This window comes from Mizuhopecten yessoensis, unplaced genomic scaffold, assembly GCF_002113885.1.
Source record: "Mizuhopecten yessoensis strain PY_sf001 unplaced genomic scaffold, ASM211388v2 scaffold716331, whole genome shotgun sequence".
Classification (NCBI taxonomy): Eukaryota; Metazoa; Mollusca; class Bivalvia; order Pectinida; family Pectinidae; genus Mizuhopecten; species Mizuhopecten yessoensis.
In genome coordinates this window covers 828,036-848,395 of record NW_018480063.1, presented here as the reverse complement: position 1 = coordinate 848,395, position 20,360 = coordinate 828,036, and the positions used below count along the sequence as shown (strand labels likewise).

Here is a 20,360-nt window from a genome sequence, read left to right as displayed (position 1 = left end):
GGGCCCCGCCCTGGCCCCAGGGGTGGGGGTAGGAATCCCAATTTTACAATTTTGAAGCCTCATCTACCAAGGATGATTCTGACCAAGTTTGAAAAAAATCCATCCACTGGTTTTTGAGAAGAAGTTGAAAATGTAAAAGTTTACGCACAACGCACGACGGACGACGGACGACGACGGACGAAAAGCGATTGGAATAGGTCACTTGAGCAAAGCTCAGGTGACCTAAAAAGCAGACTTGAAAAAATACATTAATGAATGTCATTTGCAATCAAATCAAATGCATTTTCGAAACTGTTTGCATACCTACCAAAATGTTTGCTTTCGACTAAGACGTCCTATTCGCTCAATACAACAAAGATATGAATGCAAAAATACCAAAAAAACACGGTGTTTAGCTGTTGTCAATGTAAATTATGGTTGGATTTCTACCGGAAGCTTAGAGTTATCTGCCCAGAGTTATCGTTCTTTTGTTTGAATGCACATTTCACAATTTCCTGTTTAGCTTGCAGCAAAATGTCAATTTGCTTTCGATAGTCTGTTCTAGAATGATCTTTTCTTGTCATTTCATTATCTTTACATCAGTTGCAGTATAAAAACCATTTGCTTATTTAGGTCCTTCCCGTTTATGATGACGTTAAAAACGAAGTAGGAATATCAGTTGAATTCAGTCCGTCACACTCGGTCCGGTCACACTTGTGTTTACAGTTCTGCGGTTACTGCATGTTATACCTACTGTTCATCAAGGCGCCTATTTATTTCTATAGCAATGTCTTCAGACGGAAATATAGATTTTCCTAGTTATGTTAAAATGGTAAGTATGTTAAGAGTGTGCCGTGACATCATTGACTCTGTTCACAAATTGACAAAGAGTGGATAAAATATACATAGGAAAACGTTATTTTTAAAGTAGTTTTTTTTTTACTATTATCACAGGCAAATGCGTCAGGCCGGATTACTGACCTGACGCATTTGCCTGTGCTATTAAGTAACAGGAGAGGAAAATGCACGGCCAGACCGGGGTTCGAATCCGGGACCTTCCGAACTCTAGACGGATGCTCAACCAATTGGGCATCTGGTCGCCGACGATCGACCCAGTCCAGTTTCGCTACAATTATAACAGTTTTTCAAAGTCTGTTTTAGCATCAACAACAAATAATTCACAAATCTTTTATTAAAAAAAATCATAAAAAACCCAATTCAAAACAGATCTATGTGCGTGCATGTAACTTAGGATTAAATTAAAATATGATAACAAAAAGCAAATATCTATGAAGGAATGTGAAAAAGAAATGCATTGATTTGGTTGCCTTATAAGCGTCAGCTGTAGGGAATTTCATTTAGCTCAGCAGTAGAGCATCAGGCTGGATAGCCAAGGGTGGTAGGTTCGAGCCCCAGCGATGGCACTTTCTTTATCACTATTTCTCATCCAATTACAAACTGGTGCCGTTGACCCTCCCCATTCAAGGTAAGAGAACCCTTGGTGGGGAGTCAAAGAACCTGGATTAGTGTTAGAAAAAAAGGGGTGAATAGAGTAAAAGAAGTGCATTGATTAGGTTGCCTTACAAGTGTCAGCTGTAAAGAATTTCCCTTTAACTCAGCAGTAGAGCATCAGGATGGAGAGTCAATGGTTGCGCGTTCGAGCCCCAGCGACGGCACTTGCTTTATCACTGTATTTCTCGTCCTATTACACTTGTGTCAGTCTTGGGACAAAAAGTACTGAGGCCCTGAACTGTCTCCATTGTGGTCATTTCTATGTTGCAGGTGCACACCAATCAGTTTTCATCATCAGGCATTTAAATTAAGTGTCTTTTAAAGGTTGAAATTTAATCAAATTAATTTACTTATTCCAGATACTGACAGATGAAATGAAGAGATGTGACAAAATTTTGAAGGATGAGGACTTGTATCACCTTCTAGATGAAGACAATGTTGACTCAAAGCAAAGGGAGACTATTCTAGGATATCCCTCGTTTCCATTATACAGGGACTTGGGGACTATGCTTAAATTGTGGATGGATAATAGGTTAGTACTTTTCGCCAAATAGACTCTGAGCTTTTTGTTGTACCAGGATGTTAGACTAAGTTACTGTAAATTGTGATTTCTTTAACGCCCTGTTAAATCTGATGCTGCCTCACCACTGCGACTGTCAAAAGTATCTCGCCGTGTAAAACCTCTAACACTGTTGGAGTACACTTAAGACATGCTGATACTGACAGTTTGGTGATCTTTAATTCATAGATGATATCTTGAAAATATTATTTACCATATATGGATAAAACTGGATAACTCTTTGATCTATTGGTACCTGGTTTGGAAATAGGTACTAGGGTTATGCTAGCTGTTGCTTTAATTAAAGAATAACAATTATACATGTATTTATGATAGAGAAGATATTTTGTTGATAGGAATACCAATTTTTATCTAATCTGACTTGAATTTTTATTGGATTATGGCTACAAAGTTATAAAGTTCAACTATACAATTTTTTTAATAGCTTTTTTTGTTGTTTGTTATATGTACAAAAATTAAATATGTATTTTGTCAATGCCATCAATATTTTAATGTTTAATTCATACTTAGTTTATCCTTTAGGTCCTGTCCAGTTTTGGATCTACCCAAATATGACCTTTTAGATGAAAATACATATGTTGAATCCAGGTAAAACACTTTTCATTAACCTCATTTTTTCTTTTTTTTAAATGACAGATTGCAAATGAAATCATTAATGTATCCATGACTGACACTTTACGTATTAAAAGAACCTATCGATTAATATGAAAGTGATTATGTATTAAAAGAACCTATCTATTAATATGAAAGTGATAACTGTTTATATACAGTATGTGACAAGCAAATAACAATGTGAAATCTGACTAATTTTATAATGATTTAATTACCTCCAAAAATAACATATGGTTTATGTTTTTGCCTGGAATGAACTCTTCTTTTCATTAAATGAAAGTAAGACATGGAAATCCTCAGAGAGGCTGTCAATGTTGATCCACTTAATTTTCAGGCTGGCTAGTTTCCAGGCCATAACACCATTACTGGATGGACTGAAGAGTCTATGGGACATCTGGGGTGTAGAGGAGAGGAAGTACCGGATCAGAGACATCTTGGTGGTATGTATATATATGTGTTTTAAAATTGACATATGGTCCTGTGTGTGTGTATGGGAGGGATAGGTATTTTGTGTTTTGGTGTAGAGGAGAGAAAATATAGAATCAGAGACATCTTGGTGGTATGTATATATATGTTTTAAAATTGAGTCAGAAGAGATATGACTAAGCTGAAAGCTAGTAAAGCTATTTCTGCAATACATTTTCAGGATATGACTGTTTAAAATTGGAACTTGCTATTGTGAAAGTAACAGGTCTAGTTTCTTCAAATTTCTTTCTTCTCTTTAAACAGTGGCAACTCTCAAAGCAACTTTTTCATGCTCTTTGGTTTTATTTCACAGACAGACATATAAATGTACAAACTACGTCGTGGATAAACAATTCCTTCATGATAGACTGCCCCAAAATAGACAGTATATAACGGTATACAATTGCTTTTAAGCTTTATTTAGAGGGCCAACACAAGACAGTGAGGGTTCATTTCACTGCTGCTGTGAAATGGGTCGGCTGTCCAACCACACTGTTTTTTTCTTGGTACTCCTGTATTCTGGGTGGTACTCCTGTTTTCTGGGTACCCCTGTTTTCTTTGTACTCCTGTTTTCTGGGTACTCCTGTTTTCTGGGTACTCCTGTTTTCTTTGTACTCCTGTTTTCTGGGTACTCCTGTTTTCTTTGTACTCCTGTTTTCTGGGTACTCCTGTTTTCTTTGTACTCCTGTTTTCTGGGTACTCCTGTTTTCTGGGTACTCCTGTTCTCCTGTTTTCTGGGTACTCCTGTTTTCTGGGTACTCCTGTTTTCTTTGTACTCCTGTTTTCTGGGTACTCCTGTTTTCTTTGTACTCCTGTTTTCTGGGTACTCCTGTTTTCTTTGTACTCCTGTTTTCTGGGTACTCCTGTTTTCTTTGTACTCCTGTTTTCTGGGTACTCCTGTTTTCTTTGTACTCCTGTTTTCTGGGTACTCCTGTTTTCTGGGTACTCCTGTTCTCCTGTTTTCTGGGTACTCCTGTTTTCTGGGTACTCCTGTTTTCTTTGTACTCCTGTTTTCTGGGTACTCCTGTTTTCTTGGTACTCCTGTTTTCTGGGTACTCCTGTTTTCTGGGTACTCCTGTTTTCTTTGTACTCCTGTTTTCTGGGTACTCCTGTTTTCTGTGTACTCCTGTTTTCTGGGTACTCCTGTTTTCTAGGTACTCCTGTTTTCTGTGTACTCCTGTTTTCTGGTACTCCTGTTTTCTGGGTACTCCTGTTTTCTGTGTACTCCTGTTTTCTGGGTACTCCTGTTTTCTAGGTACTCCTGTTTTCTGGTACTCCTGTTTTCTGGGTACTCCTGTTTTCTGTGTACTCCTGTTTTACTCCTGTTTTCTAGGTACTCCTGTTTTCTGGGTACTCCTGTTTTCTGGGTAATCCTGTTTTCTCCCACATTGAAGACATTAACCTGGTTGCTTCCATCGGGGCCAATAAGAGTGTTAAATATTAGATAATAAAAGTTGTTTCATAATTGTTGAATAATAAATAAAGTTTAAAATTGCAAAGCAATATACAGACTACTGGGTTATCAGTTAGCTGGAGGCTTATATAACCTGGCTTTATTTGTAGACATTGGGAAAGAGAGGATTGATGGACTTATTTGGTATAAGAAATACCGTTGGAACCCGGGAAATATTTCCACCTCCAAGAAAAGTTCTAGAGGAAGCATTCACAAAGAAACACTCGTAAGTAAAGAAAAACATGGACAACCTCAGACAATTGTAAATTCATTCAGTTTCAAATAAAAAAGAAAGTACTTTTTCATGTCTTTTATTTCTGTGTACCAGTTTATTTGTAATTAAGATACTTTTATCCCCACCTGCCTCACATCAAAGTTTTGTAATGTTTACTATTATTATAAAATATCAAAGTGACATGACAAGCAAAGATAATGAGTCATTTATCATTAGTTCAGACATCACTGGTCCAGTTGTCGTACTCAGCCATTGCTTTGGAGAACAGTTCTGTTTTTTAAAGCAATTTCCCTCCAATATTCAAGCCAGGTGGAGATTTCAAATGAGAGGGAGGTGGATGCTGTTGGTTCCTAGTAACAGCAAAAAATGGTTAACATTGTAGCACATCTAATAAGAATGAGGTTAAAAGTGACAATAAAATCTCAGATATTTGAAATTTGCAGATCTGCGAGTCGTCGAAAGCTTTTCACTATCCAGCTTCTTACCTTGAATGGAAGGTGACTGAACCAACTTAAAACCCAATGTGCAACACATTCCATCATTATTGATCAGTACCGTTACAATGTTTGTTCTAGAGCCAGTGCTGAGCTGTCTGTGGGAGCGAGGGCCTTGGCTAAGCACCATCATCGGGATCAGACTGACTCCTGGTGGGGCAACTGCACTGGAAGTAAGTCTCCTGTCATGGACTGGAACAAAAATACTGTCTTTGGCCAAATTTTTGTCAAAAAATACATGAGTGTACATCTGCATTTTCAGTTTAGTCAAATTGAATATAAAAACATTAATTTATAGTATATTAAGATAAATTGGTAATTTTCTACAATGCATCTATCAAATTCCTATAACTTCTACTTAAGGATTTAAACAAAATTTATGTTTTTTGCATTAAAGTATTTCATTTGAACTGAAACAAAATGATGCCACACAATTCAGAATCATTCTTTTCTTCCAGATGAGAGTGCAAAGAACAAGAATGCCCTAGATAAAATGAATAAAGTGTTGGACAATGCTACCTGGATCAATATCCACTGGCTTCCTGTGAGTAGATATTTCACACCTGTACAGACACTTTCATACCTATGTAGACCACATTGTACCTGTACCGGCCATGTCATACCTGTGCATGTGTAGACCACATTGTACCTATAATACCGGCCGTGTCATATCTGTGTAGGTCATATCATACCTGTGTAAGCCATTTCATACCTGTGTTGACCATATCAAACCTTTGTAAGCCTTATCATACCCCTGCGTAGGCTATATCATACCTGTGTAGGTTACCTCATACCTATGTAGGTCATATACTTGACTGTGTAGTTCATATCATACCTGTTGATCCACTTAATTTTCTGTGTTGACCATATCAAACCTTTGTAAGCCTTATCATACCCCTGCGTAGGCTATATCATACCTGTGTAGGTTACCTCATCCCTATGTAGGTCATATACTTGACTGTGTAGTTCATATCATACCTGTGTAAGCCATTTCATACCTGTGTTGACCATATCAAACCTGTGTAAGCCTCATACCTGTGTAGGTTGCCTCATACCTATGTAGGTCATATACTTGACTGTGTAGTTCATATTATACCTGTGTAAGCAATTTCGTACCTGTGTTGACCATATCAAACCTTTGTAAGCCTCATACCTGTGTAGGTTACCTCATGCCTATGTAGGTCATATACTTGACTGTATAGTTCATATCAAACCTGTGTAAGCCTTACCATACCCCTGCGTAGGCTATCTCACTCATACCTGTGTAGACTATCGGGTATATCCTGCCTGTGTAGACCATATCATATGACATATGTAGATCATGTTATACCTGTGTAGTTCATACAATACCTAATATTAGATGTTTCATATTTTGTGAGCTGTTACTCACATTGTAATGCGCACCCAGTAGATCTTAATATAACGCAAGTCAAACAATAGTTATCTATATACAGGTCTGGTCAAGCCAACTATATTTAAACTATGTAGATGTATAGGTCTAAGCATTGATGGTCAGATTACTGGTAATAGTACTTATGTATATCAAACTATGGTATTCTTATGATACCCTGCATAGTGTCATGAGCTGTTGAATGTTAATACAGTTGTTATATAATTGCTTTACAACGTATGAAACAAAACACACACACTCAAAAAATTCAATATTTTCATTGCCTTGCAGCAAGACGTCATCATTTTGGAAGTTAGACATGGAGAGGGTAACTATAGATTTTTTCACTAACAAGTATTGTTACAGATACTTTGACTGTTACACCAGTACTTACTTGTATAGTATTAAAGCCTTTTATTATATGTCATTTTTTTAAGCAAAGCTTTTTCTGTTGTAAATATTGTACATTTTATGTCGACCACATGTGAGACGAGTCATTGACTCAATGTGTTATCGAATTTAAATAAAGTCTATTATTATTTATTATTATTATTATTATTATTAAAGCACCAAGAATTTGGTCCTGTGAATCCATCTACCACCCACTGCTTTCAACCATTATAATAATAAACTGTATCCTCAATAAATAAAGTTTATTATTATAATGATTGAAAGCAGTGGGTGGTAGATGGATTCACAGGACCAAATTCTTGGTGCTTTGCTTAAAAAATGACATATAATAAAAGGTTTTAATACTATACAAGTAATTGGTTTAAATATTTTTGTTGGAAGAGCAAATTCTGATGTTATCTGTTCATAATATGAAGTGGGGGCAGAATTGATCCATAGATATTCATCATTGTAAAATGCAATAATTTGGATTAGCTTTCAGATTTCTTTTTAATAATTGTTGTAATGATTACTTTAATGATGATATACATGTACCTGGTATAGACTAACATTCCTTAAATGAAGATGACTTGTACTATTGCTATCATGCAGTTGTTTAAGATAGCATTGGCCTTGTTTGTATTTTCAAGGTTACGGTGCAAGATGGAATCCTGATGGCAAGGAGTTCCGCGGATTCCTGGAGCCTCAGATGGTGGATGGTCACATTGTTGGTTGGAAACATTGATGTCTGATTAGGACTGTTCATTAAACATTAGAGTTTGAATAGGATCAGTTGAAGACAGCTTTGTTATAGTTGTCTCCCAATTGGGGTAAAAGCAACTCCACAATGGAGGTCCCCATCCTTGGGGAAAGACAGCTGTGCTGTGAAGGGTCCCACCCTAGAGTTAAGTCAACCATCTCCTGGAGAAAGGAAACTCTGTAATGGAGGCTCACCAATCAGTGAAGGGCATTTCTGTTATGGAAACCTATCTTACATGCAAAGGGTAAAAACAATTCTGTAATAGAGGGCTTACTGTCGAGGAGAAAGGGGGACCCTCAATAATGAAGCTCCTGGAATTTCTGCCCCATCCCCAAGCTAGGGCGGGGCCCCAAAGGGAACATTTACCAATATTTTAAAATTCCTTTGATGACATGACAAGTATTGTATTTCACTTAGTTTACATGCTGATTTTCATATAACTCAGGTGACCGCTAAGGCCCTTGGGCCTCTTGTTCACAATATTTACACATAGGCTGAGTACAAAAATAGACTACATGAAAAGCTAGCTTTTGTTGTGTAGACACAGATTTGTAAATGGCCAAAAATGGAGTCTCAAACCAAATTCGATTATTTTATTTTTAAATGTGAATCCTACATCCCACTTCATCATATATATGCCAATTTAAGTGCTGAATTTGTTTTTAAGTTTTGATACATGTAATATTACAGGGGTTATTCATTGTACAAAAATATCACCCTTGGCCACCGTATGCTCCTGTACACTGCTACCAAAAAAACACCAACAAAAATAAGAGGGTGTGTGTGGCCACAAGTTTTTGAGAGCAAGAACAGTTTCAGTGTGCCTACATACAGAATAACTCTTATAATTTTTCAAATGACTCAAAAACAGTGCATGTTCCTGCCTTGTGCACAATGATACTGTACAACTCTTAAAACATGCAACCAAGGACACCCGTAATATCCCTAGGGAGAAAAAAAAATGAATTAAGGGAGAAAAAAAAATGTTACGAATTAAAAAGAAAATAATCCTATCTTCCTGAAAAAAATCTGCAATGCTTAAAAGTTCAGCTGTGTGTTATTTCCATACCTAATGTCCCTTAAAAACCAAGGGTAATTAATATGAACAGAATAATGGTTGACCTACCTTTGACTGAGGGGATACTTGATTTTTTGGACTTGGCGATGAGGTATGGATGGGGGGCTGTATTTCCTGTTGTCTGGCTAGGAGCAGTTTTGGGTGTCTCTTTCAGTCTTCAGAAAAGAGAAAACAACAGCAATTTCTAGTGTGTATGTATGATATACCAGCTATGAATATGTGAAATTGTATAGGTAAAATTCACATTGTCTATGTTAACATGACAAAAAAGTTGGAATCCAAAGTTATATCAGGTTACACAAAATGCAATATAACTTGCACCTGATTTTAGGTTGTCAGGCACCTAAGAGGACCAGTTGTAACTTTACATCTTTGACAGCATGCTCTTAGTTCAGGAAAACAGAGTGCTTTTCACTCACAGCTACCCAGCTACGAATATATGCACACAGCTTGGCATACTTCGGTAATTGTTAGTATATAATACATGCACTGTATAATACTAGGGCAGAAAACTCCAGGTAATTATTACTTAATAAGGATGCCCTTTCTCTCTATTACCCGCACCCTTTGCCCTTATTACATAAAATAAGGTATACATAACATCACTTGTCTGTTAATTGTAATTGTTGAGCACAAATCATCATCATACCAGTATTTTTGTACAATTTGTATTAGCAGTTTTTACAATTGTATACATGTATTTCCATGTAAATATGATCATAGTGATGATATGACAAAGTGTCTTCTACATATTTGATCAGTTAATTTTAAAAAAAGGCTTTATTTTCACCAAAAAAAATAAAAGTTTTCATGTTTAAGTTGTTCTTTACATTTATGGGGAAAAAAAGCGTTCACTTTCAGAAATCTCCTAAAGTGAATGGTTTTATTATCAGGGTGCCTTGTCTAATTGTGATAGAATGTGGCTGATGAATGTGATTATAATTTGTTTTGTTAACAATCTACCATATCTAAAATTGGAATAAAAATTGCCATTTTATTTAAATATATTGTATACATGCTGTATGTATATAAACAGCAAGTGAATAAAAGTTAAATTTACAACATTGTGGTTATTTCTTTATTTTGTGATAGAAATTGAGCAAAACCATAGATAATTAATTACATGTTGCATATTGCACTCTGATTGGTCATCAGTTTCTGAACATTAACTAAATCAATTATGACTATTTCCTGATGAAACTTTAGAAAATACACTTTATACAAATGTAAAGTGCAAACTTCATCACAATTATGTTAATCAGTGAATCTGCTCATAATTAGTTAGCATATTCTGCACTCCGATTTGTCAATGGTTTTTCTTATAATACTTAATCAAATATGACTAGATATGACTGAGATTATTTGTTTGTTCAGGATTTAAACTATATAAATGCAAAGGCTCAGCTGAAGTTTGAGCGAAATGTGCCTCCGTAATTAAAAAGCACTCGGGCATTTTTTGTATGGTGCCAGATCAGGCAGAACTCCTCAGGGCTTGTTCCTCACAAACTTATGATTAAATGTAGTGGAGTCACCCGAGGTTTACCAATTGGGTGCAAGATGGGTATAGGGAGTCAATGCCTAAGCAATTCCTTTTTTTTTTTTTTGAAAAAATTGCCAAGGGAGACAATTCCTATAATTGATATCTCTTCTCTTACACATTCCATAAATAATTCAACTTTGCTGTAATTTTATGTTATCTCTTTTTGTTACATTTCAATGTTTCATACATTTCAATTCAAGTATAGAATGTATTGGAAGGATCGTAAGGACTCAGTTTTGCATACGCGTATCCCGTTTGAACCGGTACGTGTGGCGCAGAAATATTCTACAATAAACGAACGCACTTGGACAGTTCTATAAGCAGAGCTAAAATTGCACAGTTTCGGAGAATAAAAAACAGTGTATCAAGAATAGTATGCCCTACTTTCATGTGTCCACTTGACATTGTTTGAGAAAGAAATAACGCAAACTAGCAAAAGTCAGCATTTTAGTTTGAGTCGGGTACGTCTGGACCCCTCAATTTACACGTGCCAAAATTTCCTGAGGTCAGCCTTGGTCCAAATCTGTGCCTGTCGTTTTCTTTACAGGTTCAACCGTTTCAACCGGATACACGAAAGTACCCCTAGATATCACGAGTAAACCTGTAACCCATACACCCAGGGATCCATAACTGATTAACACTGTTACACTTGGCAATTTACTCAGTTCTATTCTTTTACGAATATATGCGTACTGTAATGGTTCCAGGGGAAAAGTTAAAAAAAATGAGCCCATCATCATCAGATAAGGGCTGATCAAATCGCCCTTCGTCCCTGGTCCACCCATTCTTAAACAATTCTATTTCACACAAAAAATACTGAACAGACACAAAGTTATTTCATTTTCACTATTGTTATCGCTATTTCTCAAGGAGTTATATAGATCTACATACATGATAAATAATTCTTAAATCTCTCAAAATCCAAGATGGTTGCTTGCCTGAGGCAGTCATCTTTATTTCTGTCTCAAAATGAAAATGCACAGCTATATGGACCAATGGAAACCACATATGAAATTTGAGAAAGAAATGTCAAGTACTTCTTGAAAAAAAGTGATAGGCCTAGCAAACTTAAACTGTCATAATCCAAGATGGCTTCATGTCGGTCATTTTGTTTTCTGATCAGTTCCGAAATGAAACATGTACAATTTTTAAAGGATCAAGGGGGAATTCACATATATTATGAAATATAAGAAGATCTGTCACATAATTCATGAGAAATTGTGATATCAAATTTGAACTATTCAAATCCTAAATGGCTGCCATCTTGTTTTTCTGATTAGTCTCAAAATAAAACCTGCACAACTATAGAAACCGAGGGACGGACGACGGGGCATTTTAACATAAGTACTACCCTCCTCTATCAATATATCTATAGTTTATATTAACTTTTTGGTGTACTATTGATAGCCTAACATAAGTACTACCCCTTCTCTATCAATATATCTATAGTTTATATTAACTTATTGGTGTACTATTGATAGCCTAACATAAGTACTACCCTCCTCTATCAATATATCTATAGTTTATTTTAACTTATTGGTGTATTATTGACAGCCTAACATAAGTACTACCCTCCTCTATCAATATATCTATAGTTTATATTAACTTATTGGTGTACTATTGATAGCCTAACATAAGTACTACCCTCCTCTATCAATATATCTATAGTTTATATTAACTTATTGGTGTATTATTGATAGCCTAACATAAGTACTACCCTCCTCTATCAATATATCTATAGTTTATATTAACTTATTGGTGTATTATTGATAGCCTGAAGGCTCTACCTATGGTTTAATATTACTGCAATGACACCCTCTGATGATATGGTGGCCTGATAATGACATTTTTTCTGACAGGCTCATACTTATTTTTTTTGTTCGTGCTTTGTAGATGCTTAAATAAAATGGTTGAATATTTGCCATGTCTTTTGGTTGTCTTTACAAACAATATCTAATACACATGTTTTATGTTTATTTTGTTTTTTGAAATTCGCGCCATTTTTACTATTCCGTTACAAACAAACGCTTGTAACGCACACTGGTGGAAGCGTCAATAGTAACTTGATGACGAAACTTCTAATCGCCACGTCGCCGTAAGCTATGAGATGACGATGTTGTTACAAGGATACTGATATATTTCAGGTAAATATGCTAACTGGTTCTCGAAGTAATTCTTAATAGAAAGCTAGGCCAGGCAGTGAGCAATAACTGTGATGGGCTTACACTGACCTTATAGTGTGTTGGCCGCCGTTGTACCACTTGCATCAGCAGTGGCAGCAATTTCTGACCAGCGTTTGTTTACAACGCGAACAGTCACTGCTGATAGCTAGGCATACCTGTGGTGACGGTAACTACGAATTGGCCGTTTTTTCTATCATTATTTCATAGATCAACTCCTGATTATCCGTCATGGTTTGAAAAGCACACTGTACAAAAATTACACACTTCCTTTACGTAGTCCACTGTCCATTAACACATCCAGTACATATATCCGGGGTACACTGTAAAGACGGCTCCTTCTCTAACCTATCCCCCTCTTCTACTCTTTACGACATAGTTTATCCCTTCTACTCATTTTCCTTTCTGTTCTTCGTCTGCTGGATAACCGAACTACTCGGTAGCGAAGCGGACGTAAAACCTATCAATCAATATAAAGACATACACAGTATGGTCTTACAAGTTACATTGAGTACATTGTAACAATACAAACTATTTGTCTATTAGGCCTTATACATTTATGATTTATAATGATTATATACCTTCATGTTCACATTTAATAGTGTTGACATGTGGATGTTATTTAAAACACTGTCAGTAACAAACAAAATCAAACGTTTTATGTCATTTCTGTGCACGAAGAGTCAAACAAAATCATGCCACAATGATTAGCTACAGGATCAGGCCAAACCCCAGGGACTTATAATTAGTACAACATGAAAATGATCGTGATCCTCCAACTTTCACCCAATTTCCCATGGCCATGAAGCATGGCCGTGGGCCTGGGAATTAATTAATGGTTACAGTGTATTTAAAGGAAGAGTTTAGCATTGTAGCTCCATAATGGTGGCTGATCCAAAAGAGGGCCTTATTAATTTGGGTATATAAATGTTTTAAAACCCTACTCCTCCAGAACACTTGCATTGATGTTCCAATAAAAAATTATTTTCTATGAAGCATTTTTAAGGACTTGAACTAGAGAATCGTCTCTTTTATAAAAGGATTGAATGTGTTGTCTTAAATCTGGATAATGAGCCAAAAATAAGAATATTTTGCAAGGGACAGGTACAATGTATTATGATCCATATGCTTCATATGGGTCCTTGTGACCTTTTGTTTAGCTGTTAAATATCCTTTGACTCATTGTTTGGAAATGTTTTTATTTAGAATAGTATTTTCTTTCATCAGAAATTGTATTGTTTTCATCATCAGAACTTACTCTCTCTCTCATATCCATGGTTGTTGCTATCCTGATTTTTGTTAGTGTTTTAAAAAGATGTTGAATTGGATTTCTATTTGGATTGTTCTCTTACATTGTGAATTCTTGTTTAAAGTATTCAAGAATGCTTTTTAGAGCTGAGGTAGTTTTTCACACAGTTTTCTTTAAATTATTTTTAACTTTTATTAATTCATTTCTTGTACTCTATAATTTTTTCATCTGTTCTATTCGATGCATGTTAATCTGTAATTTTTTATTGAATCATAGTTTCTGTTTTGGAACTTTTTGATAACTTAATTGACTTTGTAGCAAAAATAGCAATTGTCATCACATGTGGTTCTAAACAGTAAAGACAGTTCATTGTTAGTTAGTTGTTTATTTGATTAAGTTTAAGCTACCAGGTAATTGCAATCACTTCACAATGATATCCAAATCTTGTAAATCTCTATTAATAAGATCAGGTGAAAGTGAGAATGTAATTGAGATAGAATTAGTCCCATTTGACAAAAAACATTATTTATTTCAAATTTTCATGTAAGTATTTAATTTTGTTAACATTCTAAAATGACCAAAAAAGTAAGTCACCAGGTACCAAACTTGAGTATATACATGGTGTATATATACGTTGTATATGTATTATGTGGAATTATCACCAGTGAACGTGCTGTTTGCATGTATGTCAAGAATTTGGACCAGGAGGCACCATTAAGGAAGCAAAAGTAAATATTTATAAAAGCAGATATTAATCTTTGAAGTTGTATATTGTCTATTTAATATGTTAAACCAAACCTGAAAAACAACATCAGTAGCTAGCTATGGGTAAAGGAAACAGGATTTGTTTAAATGGTCAAGCTGGTTAACTAGGAATGACTTGAGAAATTTACAAAACATTTTTCCAGTTCTGTAAATGTCTGGGGTTGTTTAATTCTTTCTTGTATAGCATGGTCTGTATATGAAGATTTAATATTTGACTATATAACACTACAACAGTTTTGTTAGCATCTATTTATTCTTACCGAATGACATTGAATAACTTAATTCTTTTGGAAGGACATTTAGTGATTGGTATACAGAAATATGATATTATTACCCTTGCTTGAAACAATGTTGTGTTAATGAAAGTTATAATGACAGTCCTAGGTAATTAGATATATAACTTGATTCATGCATAATTACTATAATAGATTCATCCATGTAAATCTGTAGTAATTATTCACCTGTCTTGTAATTACAATATATACTGTCAAGATCTCGGTCGTTAACGTATGATACATGTAGGATTCATCTTGTCTTAAAAAAGGATCAGCTAAATGTAAGTCGTTCTGAATGTTGCGACTGGAGCCTGTTGCCAATTAGCTAAACCTGAAGTAATAAGAGTCTGATAATGTGAAGGTGTGACAGACAGGATATATATGGTAAACTTCAATTTTTTTTTTCATTATTTGAACCTCTTTCATTTTCCAGTCTCTATGAAAATTAATTTGATTTTGTTAACACTTTAATATGTTGACACTTTAATATGTCAACATATTATGAGGTGTATGTCTATATATAGATACATTTTGTATAATCTTTATAGGAATATGAATTATTCATACATCTGTCATGTAAACATAAATCAATGGTAGGATACCTTTTCACAGCCAGCTAAAGATAAACAATACATGTACACGTATTATGCTTCGTGATGATTCAGCTTGTTACTTGTGTAGCATGAACTTACATGTAAATGTCTACAGTCTAACATTCATCCAAACTTCTTGCATGTGGTTATCAACATTTTTTTATGTTATGGATCACATTAATTATTAAGTCTTGTACGAACTACCAGGGTGAGCTTTCCAGGTGGTGTTTCATCAGTCGTCTGTCCATTAAGCATCTAAACCCAAACTGAAGAGTAAATATTCACCTAAAGTTTGGTGCTAACATCTTTAGCCCAGAGGGATCAGAACTTATAGTTATCTAATTGATATGTCATTTTAGGTTTATGTATTTAATGTCTATTTTAGATATCTAAATGACCTTTTAATGTGAAGAAAATTACCAGTTGTGTCAGACATGAGATAAACAGCTGAAGACTACCCACTAAAGTTTTCATGGAAATAAATAAATAATTATGATGTCTTGTCTTCAAATTGCAGTTTATCATAGAATTCAATTATCATACAGAGTGACAAATAATATTTTAATTGTGAATTTAAAGTTACAAATTAAAAGACTCCCAATCTTATACTCTATCTTACTCCAATGAACATGGAAGATATTCTGGTCAATTTTATGCATGACTGGTATAGAATTCACTTATTGCTACAATTTATTTGCATGTCTGTTGCGAATGACGCCATATTGGTGTTCATGATCAATGAATTTTAGCTACAGTACATTGTAAATGTATTTTCTCCATTTATATTTTAGTATTTCATATGTAATTAACTGTATTTTGTTTCTATTTCAGTTTAAGAACTATAACCATGTTGTAAATGTGATGGTAAATATCCCATCTCTGACTGTGCTGTCTTGAGTATAAAATTCTTGCTAATTGTTTTCTCTGCTTTTCACTAATCACTTTCCTCTGTGTACAGTGTCTCAAATTTCTTGTTTTCAAAATTTAAAGTTTGCCTCCAAAGTTCAGACCCATACTTGACTAAAAAAAATGAGTTTAGGTACAGTAAGTACATGTACCAAACTAAACAGAAATGATTTAGGCATTAATACTACTAGGCCAAGAAGGTGGTCTTATATGCTGTGGCAAGGCGTCTATTGTTCATCCATCGACAGGACTGTCACTCTTCCCTTCTAACCTTGAATATCTGAAAATCTCTAGTAGTCTTGAACGGCTGTGTAGAATTTGGGCGAGATGAGTTGTATAAACACATGGTGTTTTTCTACATAGATGAAGTGAAATGTGTAAGGCGAAACCCAATGTTAGTCTGGTGTTGGGAATTACTCCAAATTTCATGATCGATCATTACTTTTGGTTTTAAATTGATGCCTGATTAATGATAATTGTTTTGTTTATAATGGAAATACGGTGGTAATTAGTATTAGTGTACTGCAATTAAAAGATAAAGGGGTCAGTCTTGTTCTTTGTGACAGCCTGCATAACCCAAATATATACATTGTATGAAGTTATTGACTTCCAAACTTTTTAATAATAAAGTAGCTATATATAGGCAAAAATGACTCAACAATATTAACAAAGGAAGGAAAATGTTATAAATAACCCAGGCAGTATATGGTATTGATTGTTATGTCATTGGTTTATGTGAGAAAATTACGTTGTTTTCTCAAAAATTGATGACGTTACTCTCGCAAACCAATGACGTAACAATCAACAGCTGCTCACAAGAGCAGATAACTCTGCAATACGCAAAGACGGAATATACCAGGTATACACGTATAACCATACAATACACATCAAAATGTACTATGAAGCATGCTTGGTATCTTGGAATCATGTAAAGAGGAAGACTAATAGTGTAGCTCCCTCTGGAGCTGAGGGGCCCAGAAAGATGTACAGGGGCACAAGGTTAGTTTGGTCGTCTTTAAAAGTCTTTAAACGTCTTCTCTTCCTGATCAGTTAATCAAAATTCCAATACATTTGCAATGAAGCATCCGTGGGACAAGGAAATCAAATGTTTTATATCCCAAGCGAGGGTGATTAGAGGTAGAGTCCAAAATGGGAATATATTAGAAATAATATTACTTTTAATAAGAATGTTTTGCCATGATTGCTTAGATAATTATACACAGGTGAGTGATACAGGCCCTCTGATCATATTTTCACACTTTTAATGAAATGATCATGATCATGAAGTGGAATTTTATGATTTTTACTTTCATTGATATTTATATGTAGGACTAATAAAATATCTAAATGTGTATTGACCAATTTAACTGAAAAGATGCAAGGCTCGTATTTTTAATAGCATTTTATTGAAGTTAACAAAAAACTGATTTTTTTTTTTTTAATCTTTATTTACTATGGCAAAACCATCAATTTAGTAAAATGTTTAAGGGATATGTAGATTCCACTTTAAACTTGAGTTTGATGAAATACATGATGTTACAGTCAAAATCAAATTATATACACACTGATATAATATGAACATTCATACCCGGTAGAATACACGTACGTAATGCACTCTTTATCGTGACGGGTGGCCATCCCCATCTCACTGCAAATTCATGTTTAGTATGCATAACATGAATTGTTTATGGTGCATTAACAGCAAGATAACTTCTTTCTAAATGGTATATCATTTTATTTTTCTTTTGAGTAGTTTTAGCTTACATTCTAATTTTTCCTGAATTTGAGATACTGGTAAATAATTTCTTGTATTGATATAACATCTAAACTTGTGTATCATATTTATTCTGGGACTTTGATTCACACTCTATTTATCTGAAAAATTTCAAATTATAAATCTTTAGTTTTAACTTTATAACTGTATATCATTGAGTTTTTCTCCTATTATATTGTATTAGTATTAACATCTCTTTTTCTCACAATACTGTATACCATGAAAACTTTCGCCCAGTCAAATTTTCGCCTTCTCATAAAAAATTGTATGTATATTATTCGTCTACTAATATATGCAGTAATGATAAATTCGCCCTCATTACAGAGGATGAAAAAGGTGAAAATTAAACTGCAGCCAAAATTTCCCGGGATACAGTATCACAAGTGGTGAAAGTCTCCATTGAATTTGACTTGTCATACAAACTGAAGCCTGATCATCAAAGATGACTGATAATTTCCAGAAAATAACAATCACAGCAAATAATCATATATTGTTGCTTCCCTTCTTTTTAAAATCATTTGCTCCCTAAGTTGTCGGATTAATTACAAGGCAGTGCCATTGAGCAAATGGCAAGATACATGTTGTTGCTTTTTATGGCCCCGCCATAAAATGCGGGGCTATAGTGTTGCCCATGTCCGTCCCGTCCCGATTCAATGTAAACACTTAGCAACTTCATTCTTCGACAGATTTTGGTCAAACTTTATACAAAGGTCAAGTATGAGTATACTTCGGACATCGTTGTGTTTCAGGGATCCAAGGTTAAGGTCAAGGTCACACTTGCTATTTATAGAAAATCATCAACTGATTCAATTTACTAGTAAACACTTAGCAACTTCATTCTTTCATGGATTTTGGTCAAACTTTATGCAAAGGCAAGTATGATTATACTTCAGACATTGTTGTGTTTCAGGGGTCCAAGGTCAAGGCCACTGTTGCTATATATAGAAAATCATCAACAGATTCAATTTAAACACTGAGCAACTTCATTCAATATGTTATCGAGATGGTAATAACATACAGAAAAAACAAATGAATGTTAATAACATACAGAAAAAACAAATGAATATTAAAATCAACTTATCAACTTTAAGTGTAGTACCTTGTGTGTGTGCATGTTTCAGGGTATCAAGATCAAAGTGGTTGTAACTTTTTATAGAACGCTGAAACTCATTTCACATGGCAGGGGGGGCATTTATGTCTTGCAGACATTTTAGACACCTCATTTTTGTTTCTTTTTGCTGTAATGTTGCCTTTCTTGATAATGACCTCTGAATCAAAAGGCCTGGTAAACATCCATCCATGTAACATCATGAACATCTTTGTATTTGGTTGTACTCAATTTAGATTGTCATTTAATCGCATCAAATTACATATTTTGATAGCAAGATTCAGGTTTCCCAGAGTCCAATACTGCCAAAAACTAAATTCCAATTGACAATCTTGGGAAGCTAACAACAAAAGCTAGGCATGGTGGCATGGGAAAACACAGATGTAGGCCTATAGAAGATCTAGAAGCCTTTTGTATGATTTGGATTGATTCAGAGGTTAATTACAAAAATAAGGCATAACAAAAAAATATTTGGTGTTTCTGGTAACCCTATAGATACCTGCCCTACTTTTTTGTGCCTACCCTAAACTTTTTAAGGCAATTTTCAAAGAAGCACTATTGAAGTCATGATCACTACTATATAAACCATTTAAAATTATTTGTTAAAATATAAAAATTAAGTATCTACCTACCCAAATTTTTGCGACATGTTACAGGAAACACATATTTTTTTGCCTGGCCTTATACAAAAACACCCCAGAAAAACACCAGCAAATCATTATTACCTTATTCTGTTTTGTTACTCAGCTATTTTTTAACCAGTATTTATTGCTGTAACATATATACTGAACAAAAAAAGAAACGCACAAAGTTCCCCCATGATGACACGAGTGACGTCCCCCTGATGACACGAGTGACGTCCCCCTGATGACACGAGTGACGTCACACAGACTTTTCTTCTACAGTTTTGTATCATATTGATATAAAATTTTGTACAAATTTCCCAAAATATCATAGGCTATCGATTGCATAATTTAATTGTGCGTTTCTTTTTTTGTTCAATATATATATAGCTCACAGTG

The 20,360-nt window shown here is 34.7% G+C and overlaps 3 protein-coding genes and 1 long non-coding RNA gene across 10 annotated transcripts in view; 2 read left to right on the top strand and 2 right to left on the bottom strand.

The window, feature by feature from the left end:
- LOC110443190 (cytosolic endo-beta-N-acetylglucosaminidase-like) overlaps positions 1 to 424 on the bottom strand; it is a 16,003-nt gene extending 15,579 nt beyond the window's left edge. The window contains exon 1 of the mRNA XM_021487246.1: positions 308 to 424. The gene's annotated coding sequence lies outside the window, so the exon portion shown is untranslated. The remainder of the gene's footprint in view (positions 1 to 307) is intronic.
- Positions 425 to 479: 55 nt separating this feature from the next.
- Positions 480 to 8,267, top strand: LOC110443191. 2 transcript variants are annotated; one of them, XM_021487247.1, is made up of 9 exons: positions 480 to 811; positions 1,851 to 2,023; positions 2,582 to 2,659; positions 3,018 to 3,123; positions 4,712 to 4,827; positions 5,412 to 5,503; positions 5,789 to 5,874; positions 7,012 to 7,048; positions 7,761 to 8,267. In XM_021487247.1, the coding sequence occupies exons 1-9, from the start codon at positions 767 to 769 to the stop codon at positions 7,853 to 7,855; spliced, it is 828 nt and encodes a 275-aa protein (XP_021342922.1). In that variant the 5' UTR covers positions 480 to 766; the 3' UTR covers positions 7,856 to 8,267. The 2 variants fall into 2 exon arrangements, with proteins under 2 accessions (XP_021342922.1, XP_021342923.1); XM_021487248.1 differs by having other exon boundaries at positions 481 to 811; positions 2,594 to 2,659; positions 7,761 to 8,266.
- LOC110443192 lies at positions 7,921 to 13,070 on the bottom strand. Its single transcript, XR_002462081.1, has 2 exons — positions 12,720 to 13,070; positions 7,921 to 9,103 (listed from the first exon to the last, which is right to left on the bottom strand). It is a non-coding gene; the product is annotated as an uncharacterized LOC110443192 (long non-coding RNA).
- The window catches only part of LOC110443188 (putative sodium-coupled neutral amino acid transporter 10), a 31,144-nt gene continuing 23,327 nt past the window's right edge, over positions 12,544 to 20,360 (top strand). For 5 of the 6 annotated variants that reach the window (XM_021487245.1, XM_021487244.1, XM_021487241.1 and 2 more), the window contains exons 1-2: positions 12,544 to 12,632; positions 16,382 to 16,414. In XM_021487245.1, the coding sequence (XP_021342920.1) occupies positions 16,412 to 16,414 (3 nt within the window). In that variant the 5' untranslated portion in view covers positions 12,544 to 12,632; positions 16,382 to 16,411. The remainder of the gene's footprint in view (positions 12,633 to 16,381; positions 16,415 to 20,360) is intronic. The other variant, XM_021487243.1, reaches the window with a different exon arrangement.

Coding starts and splice junctions, on each gene's coding strand:
- LOC110443191 (XM_021487247.1), top strand. CDS start 767: ATGTCTTCAGACGGAAATATAGATTTTCCTAGTTATGTTAAAATG. Junction 3,124..4,711: donor GGATCAGAGACATCTTGGTG/GTATGTATATAT, acceptor CTTTATTTGTAG/ACATTGGGAAAGAGAGGATT. Junction 5,504..5,788: donor GTGGGGCAACTGCACTGGAA/GTAAGTCTCCTG, acceptor CTTTTCTTCCAG/ATGAGAGTGCAAAGAACAAG.